Source organism: Danio aesculapii, chromosome 17 (genome assembly GCF_903798145.1).
Source record: "Danio aesculapii chromosome 17, fDanAes4.1, whole genome shotgun sequence".
In the NCBI taxonomy this organism is placed as follows: Eukaryota; Metazoa; Chordata; class Actinopteri; order Cypriniformes; family Danionidae; genus Danio; species Danio aesculapii.
Genome location: NC_079451.1, coordinates 46,257,426 through 46,271,118, shown reverse-complemented (window position 1 = coordinate 46,271,118; position 13,693 = coordinate 46,257,426). Strand labels below are relative to the sequence as shown.

The following is a 13,693-nucleotide window of genomic DNA, read 5'->3' as shown; positions in this document are numbered from 1 at the left end:
AGGTGTTTCAGGTGTGTTTGATTAGGGAGAGAATGAAAATGTGTACTGTTGGTGTGCCTTCAGGAACAGGGTTGGGAAACTCTGGTCTAGAAAATGCTTCTTGATTTAAGAATTTTTAAATATTTAGTCTAGAAACAGGACAAAAGATTGAGGTAAGAAAAACATTTTTGCAGTGTATAAAGGCCTTATAAATCTTTAAGACAGGTAGTAAACTAAACGGATTGAATTTCAAATCACTTTTATTGTCACATTAGCTGCAGCACATGTGCAGTGATGAGTGAAAAGCTTAGGTCAGGGGTCACCAATCACGGTCCTGGAGGACCGGTGTCCCTGCAGGATTTAGCTCCAACTTGCCTCAACACACCTGCCTGATTGTTTCAAGAATACCTAGTAAGACCTTGATTAGCTTGTTCAGGTGTGTTTGATTAGGGTTGGAGCTAAAATCTGCAGGACACCGGCCATACAGGAACAAGTTTGGTGACCGATGGCTTAGGTGCTGGCTCCAGACAGTGCAAAATACAACAACATACTCCCAAAAAAACAAAACAGTATAGATTTGTTTGGATTATCATTTTTTTTAAAGGGGTTATGAATAGAGTAATCAATTTGTTTGATTGCTTGATATATACAAGGTCATTGTACTGTAAAGACATTCTGTGAATTTCAGAAATTAATACACATTCATATATAGATATAGATTAATCATATGATTGTCATTAGTAAATTGCAAATTAATTACAGGTTTTATCCGTTTGAAATGTACATTGAATTAATATTATATTGCATTTTAAATCTGCATAACAACAGTATCAGGGACTTAAGTGCACATAAGAAACTGAAATTATTTTGCTTTGTAAAAGGAGTTTAAACACATTTTTAGGACATGTTAATTGTTTTATGATCAATCCACTTAAATTTCTTAAGTTAATTTAATCGATTTGAGTTGGGACAACCTGAATGAATTGTGTGAAACCCTGCATCTTTTACAGTGTAAAATGGTTTTATAGGGATGCACTGAAATTAAAATACCAAATACCCAATACCGAACACGTTTCTGCCATATTTTTCCGCATATAAATGTAATCATTTTAAAGCATGGCATGAATTAAACAGCCAAAATGGGTTTTTACATTTTTGTCTTGATTTGTAAAGAAAAATATTCACACACTTATACGCTACAGCCAATTAAGTTCATCCAATTCACCTATAGTGCATTTCTTTGGACTGTGGGGGAAACCGGAGCACCCGGAGGAAACCCACGCCAACACAGTGCTAACTACCGAGCCACCATGTCGCCCCTTATTGACAGATTGTAAATTGTAATAAAATAAAATTCTAATGTAAAAACAACAACAACTAAACACATTTCCAGTGCCAATACCAAAGCTGTCAGACCAAAACTAAAGAGAGTGCATTTCCCAGTGTAGAAGTCCATCTATTAGCCCAATGACGAATCTAACAGCATGGTCGAAGGTTAAATGCATGTAAGCCTTTTCTAGCGCTTCTAAAAAGAATTTTGTTATTTATTAGAATTTATTTATATTCGTTTTTTTAGCTCCGAATATAATCCATTTTAAATGATCCTAAAATTTAGACTGTATCTCTAATTGTAAGAGCGGATCACATTCATCATTTATGACTTAATTTAGAGTTTTGATTCATATCCGATTCCTTACTCTTCTGTTATACTGATTCATTTACTTGAACTGTACATACCCACTGCACATGGACATTTGTAATTATGTTTATCTGTCTGCACACTTCTGCTATTAATAGTATCCTGTACATATATTCATTTATTGTAAATCTGTTCATAGCTAATACAACCTGTATATAATGTTCATAGTACATCCATCTGTAAATATTACCATAATTTTTCTATAACTGCACTTTATAACTTATACCTGATCCTGCACTTGCTGCTATTGCACTGCTGGTTAGACCTAAACTGCATTTCGTTGCCTTGTACTTGTACATGTGTAATGACAATAAAGTTGAATCTAATCTAATCTAATCTAATCTATACGTTCATTAGGGACCAAACGCCGCTCAGAGTTTCATGCCCCGGGTTTGCGTGTCTTCTCATGGACAGTATGTCGACACTCTGAAATTAGTCAGAGGGTGAAGGATTGACTAATATTCAAATAGACTGGTTGCAAACTACTCACTCATCCTAAAACAATAATCAATTTAGCCAAGCCCATGCAACTTGCTAAAATCAGCAATTAGATGATTAAAAGATCTCCATTTTGTCGTGCCAAAACGGCTCCGTACAGTCAAATGTGCCTTTAAAATCAATCTAATCATGTCGCATCATAAAGGTAGCGCAAGATTCCACTTAATCAACTGGATATAAAAAGATTTCAGGAGAATTCAGAATGAATCAAAACTTACTTTATTTGTCAGGTAAAATTGTATATATGTTTCTTCATTTAACCAGATAAAAAACCCATTGAGATCAAGATCTCATTTACAAGGGTGACCTGGCCAAGAGGTCACACACGACTTATGAAAAAAATTAAATAAAATCATAATAATATTATTAATAATAAATAGAAAATCAATATTGTATAAAAATACAGTTGAGTTGTTCAGCTTTACCACATTTCAATATATTAAAAACACATACATTGAGAAATGTTATCCTAATATATAATAAAATGATCAGAAAGCCAATTCAGAGATGATACTGTAAAAATACAACATCCATAACTCAGAGATAAATTAAAGAGTTAGAGATGCAAACCTGACCAGAGAAGTACGTTGCAGCATAAGTCTCAGAGATGCTGCAACGGGGTGTCTTGGCTACAAGATCCCAATGACATTTGTCCACATTTCCTTTAAATACTCAACTCAGAACAAACCATAGATATATACACTAGACATCGCATACAGACCCTGAGCATGAGGCCTGAGCATGAGGTCAGTAGCGCCGCCACATTTGTACAGTGCTCCCAGCACAAATGTCATTCAACCACACTAAGACATTGTGCCAACATGAAGATGCTTGACATGAGCACTGTGTACAGGTGTAGTAACGAGCAAACAAAGAAAACAAAGCATAAAGGCAGAACATTTCATAGTTCAGATTTAATTTTTTACGTTTTTATATGTTATGAACTTTTGTGCTCAACTAGTAACATTAATACAGACACTTACTGCATTCACCATAAGGCAAAGTAGCACCAACTTGCACTAAATACTGGGCTTATGCTAGTTTTGTTGAATAAAATAAGCAAACAATGCAAAAGAAATATGACAGCAAGATGCTGCGGTGCCAGAAACGTGTATTACTGTCAGCTAGGTAACCGAGTTGTTCATAACAGAGATTCATTCACAAACGAATCGCTCCCTCCGTCAGAATGAGAAGTGAAAGCAGGAGAAGGGGTGTGTTTCAGGACATGGATTAGATCAAATCTAACAAGAGGGAGGATAACATATTGACATGCACACAAGCACACGCTATTTGTCGGCAATGCCCGTGCGGTCACTGATCCATCAATGTAGAAAAGTGATGTAAAATTATAATTTTCATAATTTAAAAACAATATTTGCATACTGACCACTGGGAAAACTCCCGATCACAGATATATGTGTATATCTCAGGCTCTGGATGGCCACAGTCCTTCACTGCAGATTGGTCCCGCATTCATTTCAAAGGAGCGATACCCTGTACTAAAAAGGCGACTCTATTGACGCATTCCTTCCAATAGACAACAACAGGGCAGGCAACATCTAATGTAAATATCTATGAGAACAAATGGCCATAAATTATAAAAGATAATAGAAGCATCACCGAGACCCTTGCCTGGTGAATTTGGGGAGTTAACCATCTCTAAGGAGGGGGAGCATCTGGCCAAAAACCAAATCAACATGGTTAGTGAAATATTACAGTGAAATTAAGACCACTTTACCAATCACACGTTTAAAATGACACCAAACATGATTATAGTGCTACAAGATACACCAAATTAAAACCTTAGACATGTTATATGAAATGTGCTCTGAAGTAAAAGGAGAAGGGTGAACTTTCTTGCATTCCCCCTAATGGTGTAGCTCTGTTTTTCCAGCCCATGTTTGCATTGTCAACAGTGATTTGAATAGAACAGTTGAACAGCTGGTTTCCTGATCATCTTCTCAGACCAGAAATGCTGTTGTCGTATTGCATATCAATTCTTATGGTCTTGTCTCATGAAAATCCATAACAGTTCTCAGGGTCTGATATTCTGGAGTCTTACACCAGTGATAAATATGCTCATAATGCAGTGTGTTTCACATTGGAGCGTTTCTTGTTAAATCACTGAATGCCTCCTCAATTGTTAGTCGCTTTGGACAAAAGTGTGTGCTGAATGACTAAATGAAATGTAAAATGCAAACACAGTAATCTGAATGTAAATATTTGTATGTGGATAAGTAGTTTGCTCATATATAATAGTTTAATACAGAGGTCACCAATCTCTGTCCAGGTGGGTCAGTGTCCCTGCAGGGTTTAGCTCCAACTTGCCTCAACACAGCTGCCTGGGTGTTTCAAATATACATAGTAAGACCTTGATTAGCTTGTTCAGGTGTGTTTGATTAGGGTTGGAGCTAAAATCTGCAGGACAGCTCAGCACAGTTTAGTTTCAACCCTAATTAAACACACCTAATCAAACTAATTGAGTCCTTCAGGCTTGTTTGAAATCTACAGGTACACTGGGCTTTTCCTCCCATAGACTTCTATTCATACGCACGCGAATGCGTCAGACCGGAAACGCAGGATCATGCGTTAAGTTTCGCAGTTCGCTGCGGTGCAAAGTTCAAGCTTGGTGAACTCTGACCTGCGAAATCGCATCACTTGAAAGCGTGAGACCAATCAAGGATCAAAACCTGACCTCTCTGGACAGAAATTAAAAATATGGAGCAATCGCTCGCTTTTTTTAATGTCTAATCATCTTGTTTAATCCCGCCCCTTTTCGCAGCGCCGCACGACAGAATTTCGCACTGACAAAGCCCAGTGTGACCGCAGCTTAAGTGTGTTGAAGCAGGGCTGGAACTAAACTCTGCAGGGCTGCGGCCCTCCAGGAACTGAGTTCGATACTCCTAGTTAACCCTCCTGTCTTGTTCACATCCTGCCCCTTACTTTAGTGTTCCCGGTCAAAATTGAACCGTCTGTTTTAAGAGCTCTTATATTAGCACAGAATTCATTTTTCTCCACCAAATTTTTATTCAACTTTCTTTAGCTGTGAACAATGTCTCAAAGTAGTGTTTAGGTTGAATTTACAGAATTAGACATAAAATAACTGGAATGAAAATAAAAATAGGCGCTGAAAATATATTACAAAATGAACAATAGATGACAGAAATCAAAATTCTTTGTCTCATTACTAATAGACAGCTCGCTATCACAACTATCACAAGATCTGACCAATGAAATTGACATTTTAATCCATCTGAAGGATTTATCAACCAGCAAAGCACAAACAAAATGCTATCCTTTCCTGTGTTCTGAGTGATCGAATTGTCAGTCTTTCAAGTGTACTAATGTAGGGAATAGTGACTGAGGGTATAGACGGTGAGCAGGGACAGAAAATATACTTTGGACAGAAAATTATACTTTGGTCATTTTTGAGCGAGATAATAATGGTCTAATATAATAAAATTATTGTTGCTAAGCTAAAAGTGCTCCTGCTAGACTTAGGGATTGGCTGAAAGAAAGAAAGAAAGAAAGAAAGAAAGAAAGAAAGAAAGAAAGAAAGAAAGAAAGAAAGAAAGAAAGAAAGAAAGAAAGAAAGAAAGAAAGAAAGAAAGAAAGAAAGAAAGAAAGAAAGAAAGAAAGAAAGAAAGAAAGTGTTACGTTTTTAAGATGTTTTAGTGGGATTCTGTAACATTTAAGTGAGACAGGTGTAATGTGTGAGACAGATCAAGGATGAGGCAGGAATCAATTCTCTATTTAAGCTTTTTACTCAGTAGTTGAAAATTATGTAACAGTAATTGGAGGAAAAAGAAAGAAATAAACATTTATAATTATCTTTAAACAAAAACAATGAGCTTAAGCCAAATCAAAGAAATTAACAAAACAAAACAATCCTTAAAACTAAAGTCTAAACTAGGCGTCAAAAATAAATACAAATAAACACCGAGATCTTCAGTGTATACGACACCCGAACTAAACTAATTAAAGCTACAAAACTCCAAATACACAGCTGGCAAAACACTCAAACTAATCTAACAGAACATCAATCTAAACTAAAACAAACCGGATAAAACGGTCAAAGCTTAGTTTAGAACCACACAACAACCATCACATTGTGACAGCATGTGAAAGAAAACAAACAGAAAGAAAGAAAGATACAGACACCTAGTCTGTGTGAAGATACACTGTTTTATCAGGAAGTTGATTCACATTGGATGATTCAACACTTTCATGGCAATTCATAACTTATTGGTTTAGTAGCTGATCCATATGAATTTGTATGATCTCATCCATACAGTTTTGTACAATTTGTTTATCCCCAATGATGATTGGGTTTAGGGGTGGGGTTGGGTGCCACGCCTCCTTTTAAAAATCGTACAATTTTGTACGACTGAACACATATGAATTAGCCACTAAACTGACAAAACGTGAAATAGTTATGTTTCCCTGTGAGATCAGGCTGGAGGATCCGCACATGAGCGCGTAAAAGAGATGTGTACCTGCAAAAGACATTGTTCAGTCTGAAATGAGTGAGTGAGCGAGGGAGGGAGTGAGTGAGGGAGTGAGTGAGTGAGTGAGTGAGTGAGGGAGTGAGTGAGTGAGTGAGTGAGTGAGGGAGTGAGGGAGGGAGTGAGTGAGGGAGGGAGTGAGGGAGTGAGGGAGTGAGTGAGTGAGTGAGTGAGTGAGGGAGGGAGTGAGTGAGTGAGTGAGTGAGTGAGGGAGGGAGTGAGTGAGGGAGTGAGGGAGGGAGTGAGTGAGGGAGGGAGTGAGGGAGTGAGGGAGTGAGTGAGGGAGTGAGGGAGTGAGGGAGTGAGTGAGGGAGTGAGTGAGGGAGGGAGGGAGTGAGTGAGTGAGGGAGTGAGGGAGGGAGTGAGTGAGGGAGGGAGTGAGGGAGTGAGGGAGTGAGTGAGTGAGTGAGGGAGTGAGGGAGGGAGTGAGTGAGGGAGTGAGTGAGTGAGTGAGGGAGTGAGTGAGTGAGTGAGTGAGGGAGGGAGTGAGTGAGGGAGTGAGGGAGGGAGTGAGTGAGGGAGGGAGTGAGGGAGTGAGGGAGTGAGTGAGGGAGTGAGTGAGTGAGTGAGGGAGTGAGTGAGGGAGTGAGTGAGGGAGGGAGGGAGTGAGTGAGTGAGGGAGTGAGTGAGTGAGTGAGTGAGTGAGGGAGTGAGTGAGTGAGTGAGTGAGTGAGTGAGTGAGGGAGTGAGGGAGGGAGTGAGTGAGTGAGTGAGAGAGGGAGTGAGTGAGGGAGTGAGTGAGTGAGTGAGTGAGGGAGTGAGTGAGTGAGGGAGTGAGTGAGGGAGTGAGGGAGTGAGGTGAGGGAGTGAGTGAGGGAGTGAGTGAGTGAGGGAGTGAGTGAGGGAGTGAGTGAGGGAGTGAGTGAGTGAGGGAGGGAGTGGGGTGAGGGAGTGAGTGAGGGAGTGAGTGAGGGAGTGAGTGAGTGAGTGAGTGAGGGAGTGAGTGAGGGAGTGAGTGAGTGAGTGAGTGAGGGAGGGAGTGAGTGAGTGAGTGAGGGAGTGAGGGAGTGAGTGAGTGAGGGAGGGAGGGAGTGAGTGAGTGAGGGAGTGAGTGAGGGAGTGAGGGAGGGAGTGAGTGAGTGAGTGAGTGAGGGAGTGAGGGAGTGAGTGAGGGAGGGAGTGAGTGAGTGAGTGAGTGAGTGAGTGAGTGAGTGAGGGAGTGAGTGAGGGAGTGAGTGAGTGAGTGAGGGAGTGAGTGAGGGAGTGAGTGAGGGAGTGAGTGAGTGAGGGAGGGAGTGGGGTGAGGGAGTGAGTGAGGGAGTGAGTGAGGGAGTGAGTGAGTGAGTGAGGGAGTGAGTGAGGGAGTGAGGGAGGGAGTGAGTGAGTGAGTGAGTGAGTGAGTGAGGGAGTGAGTGAGGGAGTGAGTGAGGGAGGGAGTGAGTGAGTGAGTGAGTGAGGGAGGGAGGGAGGGAGTGAGTGAGTGAGGGAGTGAGGGAGGGAGGGAGTGAGTGAGTGAGTGAGTGAGGGAGTGAGTGAGGGAGTGAGTGAGGGAGGGAGTGAGTGAGTGAGTGAGTGAGTGAGGGAGTGAGTGAGTGAGTGAGTGAGTGAGTGAGTGAGGGAGTGAGGGAGGGAGTGGGGTGAGGGAGTGAGTGAGTGAGTGAGTGAGGGAGTGAGTAAGTGAGGGAGTGAGGGAGTGAGTGAGTGAGTGAGTGAGTGAGTGAGTGAGTGAGTGAGGGAGGGAGTGAGTGAGGGAGGGAGGGAGGGAGGGAGGGAGGGAGGGAGTGAGTGAGTGAGTGAGTGAGTGAGTGAGGGAGGGAGGGAGGGAGTGAGTGAGGGAGTGAGTGAGGGAGGGAGTGAGTGAGTGAGGGAGTGAGTGAGGGAGGCAGTGAGTGAGGGAGTGAGTGAGGGAGTGAGTGAGTGAGTGAGTGAGGGAGTGAGTAAGTGAGGGAGTGAGGGAGTGAGTGAGTGAGTGAGTGAGGGAGGGAGTGAGTGAGGGAGGGAGGGAGGGAGGGAGGGAGGGAGGGAGGGAGGGAGTGAGTGAGTGAGTGAGTGAGTGAGGGAGGGAGGGAGGGAGTGAGTGAGGGAGTGAGTGAGGGAGGGAGTGAGTGAGTGAGGGAGTGAGTGAGGGAGGCAGTGAGTGAGGGAGTGAGTGAGGGAGTGAGTGAGTGAGTGAGTGAGGGAGGGAGTGAGTGAGGGAGGGAGTGAGTGAGTGAGGAAGTGAGTGAGTGAGTGAGGGAGGGAGTGAGTGAGGGAGTGAGTGAGGGAGGGAGGGAGGGAGTGAGTGAGGGAGTGAGTGAGGGAGGGAGGGAGGGAGTGAGTGAGGGAGTGAGTGAGGGAGTGAGTGAATGAGGAAGGGAGTGAGTGAGGGAGTGAGTGAGTGAGGGAGGGAGTGAGTGAGTGAGTGAGTGAGGGAGTGAGTGAGTGAGGGAGGGAGTGAGTGAGTGAGTGAGTGAGTTGGGGTGGTGTGTATGGGGATGTTTTCTGTCTGATGGATGAATATAGACTGGATACCCATTCATTTCCTATGGTGGTCACTTTTGACCGGGAACACCACAAGTGTAACAATGTTGATTAAAACACTCACAATTCAATGATAGAGTTGATCATCACTTTTATATGTTCAAATGCATAGTGTGGAGGATATCATAAGTTGTATTCAGTTGTAAATCGGTCAGATTTGACCCGAACACGACAGGAAGGTTAAACCATTAATCTCATGTCATATTTCAGCTTCTTGATGATGGCATGGCAAACCAGGAGAGAATAGCAGAGTGTGTGTGTCAGACTGAAGACACGTTTCAGTGCCTGATGAAGCAGAAGGGTTTTCTGCTGCTCTGGAAGCAGATGGAGGTCTTTAAAGCGAGCTGGACTCAACGACAGACCAGTGCCGAAACCATCAACACACCGGCGCTGTTTAAACACTTCTCTCAGCTCTACAGGTCAACAACATTCATGCATTCACTCTTAAAAATCATTAGAGGTTTGTATGTGTATGTATGTATGTGTGTTTGTACCCTGTATTCCTTACGTGCATAGCATTACCATTAAATGTTGACCTTGTGGGGACAGAATGAATATTTTGAAGATGTACAAATGCAGACTGTTTCCTGTGAGGGTTGAGTTTAGGGCTAGGGTCTGGGGAAGAGGACAGAAAATACAGTCTGTACAGTATAAAAATCATTATGTCTATAGGAAGTCCCCATAAACATAGTTTTACAAGTGTGTGTGTGTGTGTGTGTGTTTGTGCATAAGTGTATGTATAGAAATATGTGTTTGTGTGGTGTTTACTGGATTACATATATACACACACATATAGACACTAAATACAGTACACACCTCATTCTCTTACACACACACATACACAAACAAAAACCCTGTGTGTGTGTGTGTGTGTACGCACGCGCATGGGGTTTGTGTGTGTGCATGAGTGTGTATATTTGAGTGTGTGTAGTGTTTACTGTATTTGGTGTCTATATGTATGTGTGTTTGTGTGTCAGTATGTGCGTGTGTGTGTGGTGTTTACACGCACATACAGTACCACACGCACACACACATTCATACTCACACACATACACATACATATACATATAGACACTAAATACAGTACACACCACACACACCAAATATTCGCGCACACATGTACACAAACACAAACCCCTTGTGTGTGTGTGTGTGTGTGTGTGTATGTGTGTGTGGTACTGTATGTGCGTGTAAACACCACACACACACACACACACACGCTCATACTGACACACAAACACATCCAAATAGACACCAAATACAGTAAACACTACACACACTCACATATACACACTCATGCACACACACACACACACACACACACACACACAGGGTTTTTGTTTGTGTATGTGTGTGTGTGAGAGTATGAGGTGTGTACTGTATTTAGTGTCTATATGTATGTGTATATATGTAATACAGTAAACACCACACAAACACATATATCTATACATACACTTACGCGTATGTGTGTATATGGGGTGTGTGTGGTGTGTACTGTATTTGGTGTCTATATGTATGTATATGTATGTGTGTGTGTGTGTGCGTGTTTGTGCGTGCATGGGGTTTGTGGGCTTGTCTGAGTATGTGGTATGTGTGGTGTTTACTGTATATGGTGTCTATGTCTGTATATGTGTGTGCTTATAAGGTGTGTGTGTGTGTTACTGTGACCCATGGTCCTGTGTTGTAGGGTGGAGATTTTCTTTCCCAGCATGCAGGCTCTGGCTCAGCAGATGGACCTGGAGAAAGAGTACCAGATTCTGCTTTCTCAGACTCAGGCTGTGCTTCCACCTCCTGGAGCAGCAGAAGTCGACATCAAAACATGGCAGGTAAATGTGTTTAAATCAGGATTACTACTGGTTTGGAAAACTCATACTATTAAAAACTATTTGTTAAATGAAATGAAGCTGAAGTAAAATATATTAACAGAGAAACACAGAAGGGCATACACTACGTGAAATATATGCTGGATAAGTTGGCGGTTCATTCTACTGTGGCAACCCCAGATTAATAAAGGGACCAAGTCGAAAAGGAAATGAATAAATATAAATTATATGGACAACATAATGTACTTTTGAGGCTTTTTTTAGTCGAGAATGTAGTTGTTTAGATTGCAACTATTCAATTTATTTACAAGGATAGTGCCTATTTTAAATACTGATAATGTCTAAGCATCAGATTCAATGCATCGGCTGCCATCAGCCTGTCTGAGCAGACCAAAGATCAAAGTGACGGTTGATGTTTCGCCACAAGATGGCGACATAGATGTAGAGCATTTTTTAAGCTGAACAGCTGAACAAATCATTACAAATATGAAATTAATCTTTGACTTGCACTAGAAATACAAACTGGAAAAACAATCAAAAATAAATCACACCAAAAGAGTTTTACTTTAAATATATTATTATTATTATTATTATTATTATTATTATTATTATTATTATTATTATTATTATTATTATTAAATGAATAATCATTAAAAATGACAAAAGCATAACAAAATTTATAAAAATAAATATTAATAAAAAAGTTAATAAAAGCAACATATAAAGAAAAGGTAGTTGGAATCTTTATAGATTTAAAGAAGGCATTTGATATAATAAATCATGATATATTGGCAAAGAAATTAAAAGGGTATGGTATTTGAGGAGTAGTTTTGGACTGGATAAGCAGTTATTTAAGAAATAGGCAACAGTTCTTTAAAATTGGCAACCATAAATCTGTATATATGAATGTTAATTGTGGCATATTAATTAGTTTTAGGTCCAATATTGTTTATTCGTTCATTAATTTTCTTTTTGGCTTAGTCCCTTTATTAATCATATAAATAAAATATCACATAAGTAGCAGTGCGATGTGGCTGTATATTGGCACTGGTAGGAGGCGTGCATTAGAGCACCCACCAGTGACGATATACAGCCACATCGCAATGATACAAGTGTTGGACGGCATAATCGTGTATATATATATATATATATATATATATATATATATATATATATATATATATATATATATATATATATATATATATATATATATATATATATATATATATAAAGAAAATCAAACACAGAGTGTCTTAAAAACCCTTATGTATGAGGAACTACTTTCTTCTGCCGTTCATTCACATCTGCAGCTGACAACAGAACAGCAGAAACCATTGCTACCTCACAAACATCACTTTAGAGTTAGCATTTGGATGATTCTTTAGCGTAATGTCTAAAGTGATGACAAAACAGCTGATTTTTTTTAGGATTATAAGGCTGAACTGCATGAAATGCCATCAGTCTACAGAGATTTCCCAGTATTTCTGTGTTGCACTGGGGATATCGCAATAATTAACCCCAAAAAAGCCAAATCAAAGCAAACACTACAAGATTACTATGGTATAAATACAGCACAACAACATACAAAAGAGAGATGGACTTAGAATGTCACTTACCTGATTTATAATGATTTGTTCAGCTGTAGTTTGAAATGTACCCTGAGAAAATGCAGTTTTTCTCCTTTAAGGACTTTTTATGTGGTCTCTGTTGCCATCTTGTGGCAGAACGTCAACCGTCCCTTTCTTTGGTCTGCTCAGACAGGCTGATGGTGGCTGATGCACTGAATCCGATGCTTAGAAATATAAATATTTAAAATAGGCACTATCCTTAAAAATAAACTGCATAGTTGTAATCTAAACAACTACATTCTCGACTAAAAAGCCTCAAAAGTACATTACAGTTTGACAAATATTGCTGCTATTGGACAACATAGTGTCCTCTGCTTATCTGTATGTTGTTACGACCCTGGTCTAGGGTCAAGGCCGCAACATAAAAGAACACCCGACAAATAAAATTCACTTTTAATAACCCCTTTATATAGGGTCTCTTTATTTGTCTTTTTTTATTATCACCAAGAAAAAAAAACGTGAAGCCAAATACCTCGGGGTGAACCCACAGAAAAATAATAAACAAAAATACACTAAACACCCAAATGAAACTTACTACACCTAATAAAATAACAGAAATAAAAATACAAAATCTACACCTATCTCCCTGACTAACAAAAACACAGGTGAAAATATTTACCAAAAAGAAAAGTGGCGTCCAACCCCTACTGCCTCTTGCCGTGTATATATTTACAATATTAACAATCAACAAACACACAAACCAAAACAAAAATAATAGGAAGGGGAAACACGGATGGGTATACAACACAAAGTCAACACTAGTACAACAGCACGAGAAACACAATCAACGAAAACAACTCAACAACAGGAATAACTTTTTCACAATCTCAACAACACGCCAACAAAACTCACTCTCTCGCCCTACACCCGTTGTTTTCTTTTTAAAGGACTCCTGGGTAACCTCCTCCAATCCCAGGGCACGTCGCCTGCGTAGTTAGGGTGGGGCCTGCAGGTGGAAAGAGGGAGAGAGAGAGAGAGAGAGAGAGACAAACACACACAAACAAACACACCTGCCAACGCAACAATGTGGACGGAGTAACAAACAAGGGTGAAGAGGCTGGACGAGTGCTGTTGATTGCAGAAAATTGCATGGCTATC

General features: G+C 40.4%; 1 protein-coding gene across 1 annotated transcript in view; it reads left to right on the top strand.

Annotated features, from left to right (window-relative positions):
* The window catches only part of si:ch73-242m19.1 (coiled-coil domain-containing protein 162), a 51,753-nt gene that overhangs the window by 18,117 nt on the left and 19,943 nt on the right, over window positions 1-13,693 (top strand). The window contains exons 10-11 of the mRNA XM_056477297.1: window positions 9,352-9,560; window positions 10,829-10,967. Of these exons, the coding sequence (XP_056333272.1) occupies window positions 9,352-9,560; window positions 10,829-10,967 (348 nt within the window). The remainder of the gene's footprint in view (window positions 1-9,351; window positions 9,561-10,828; window positions 10,968-13,693) is intronic.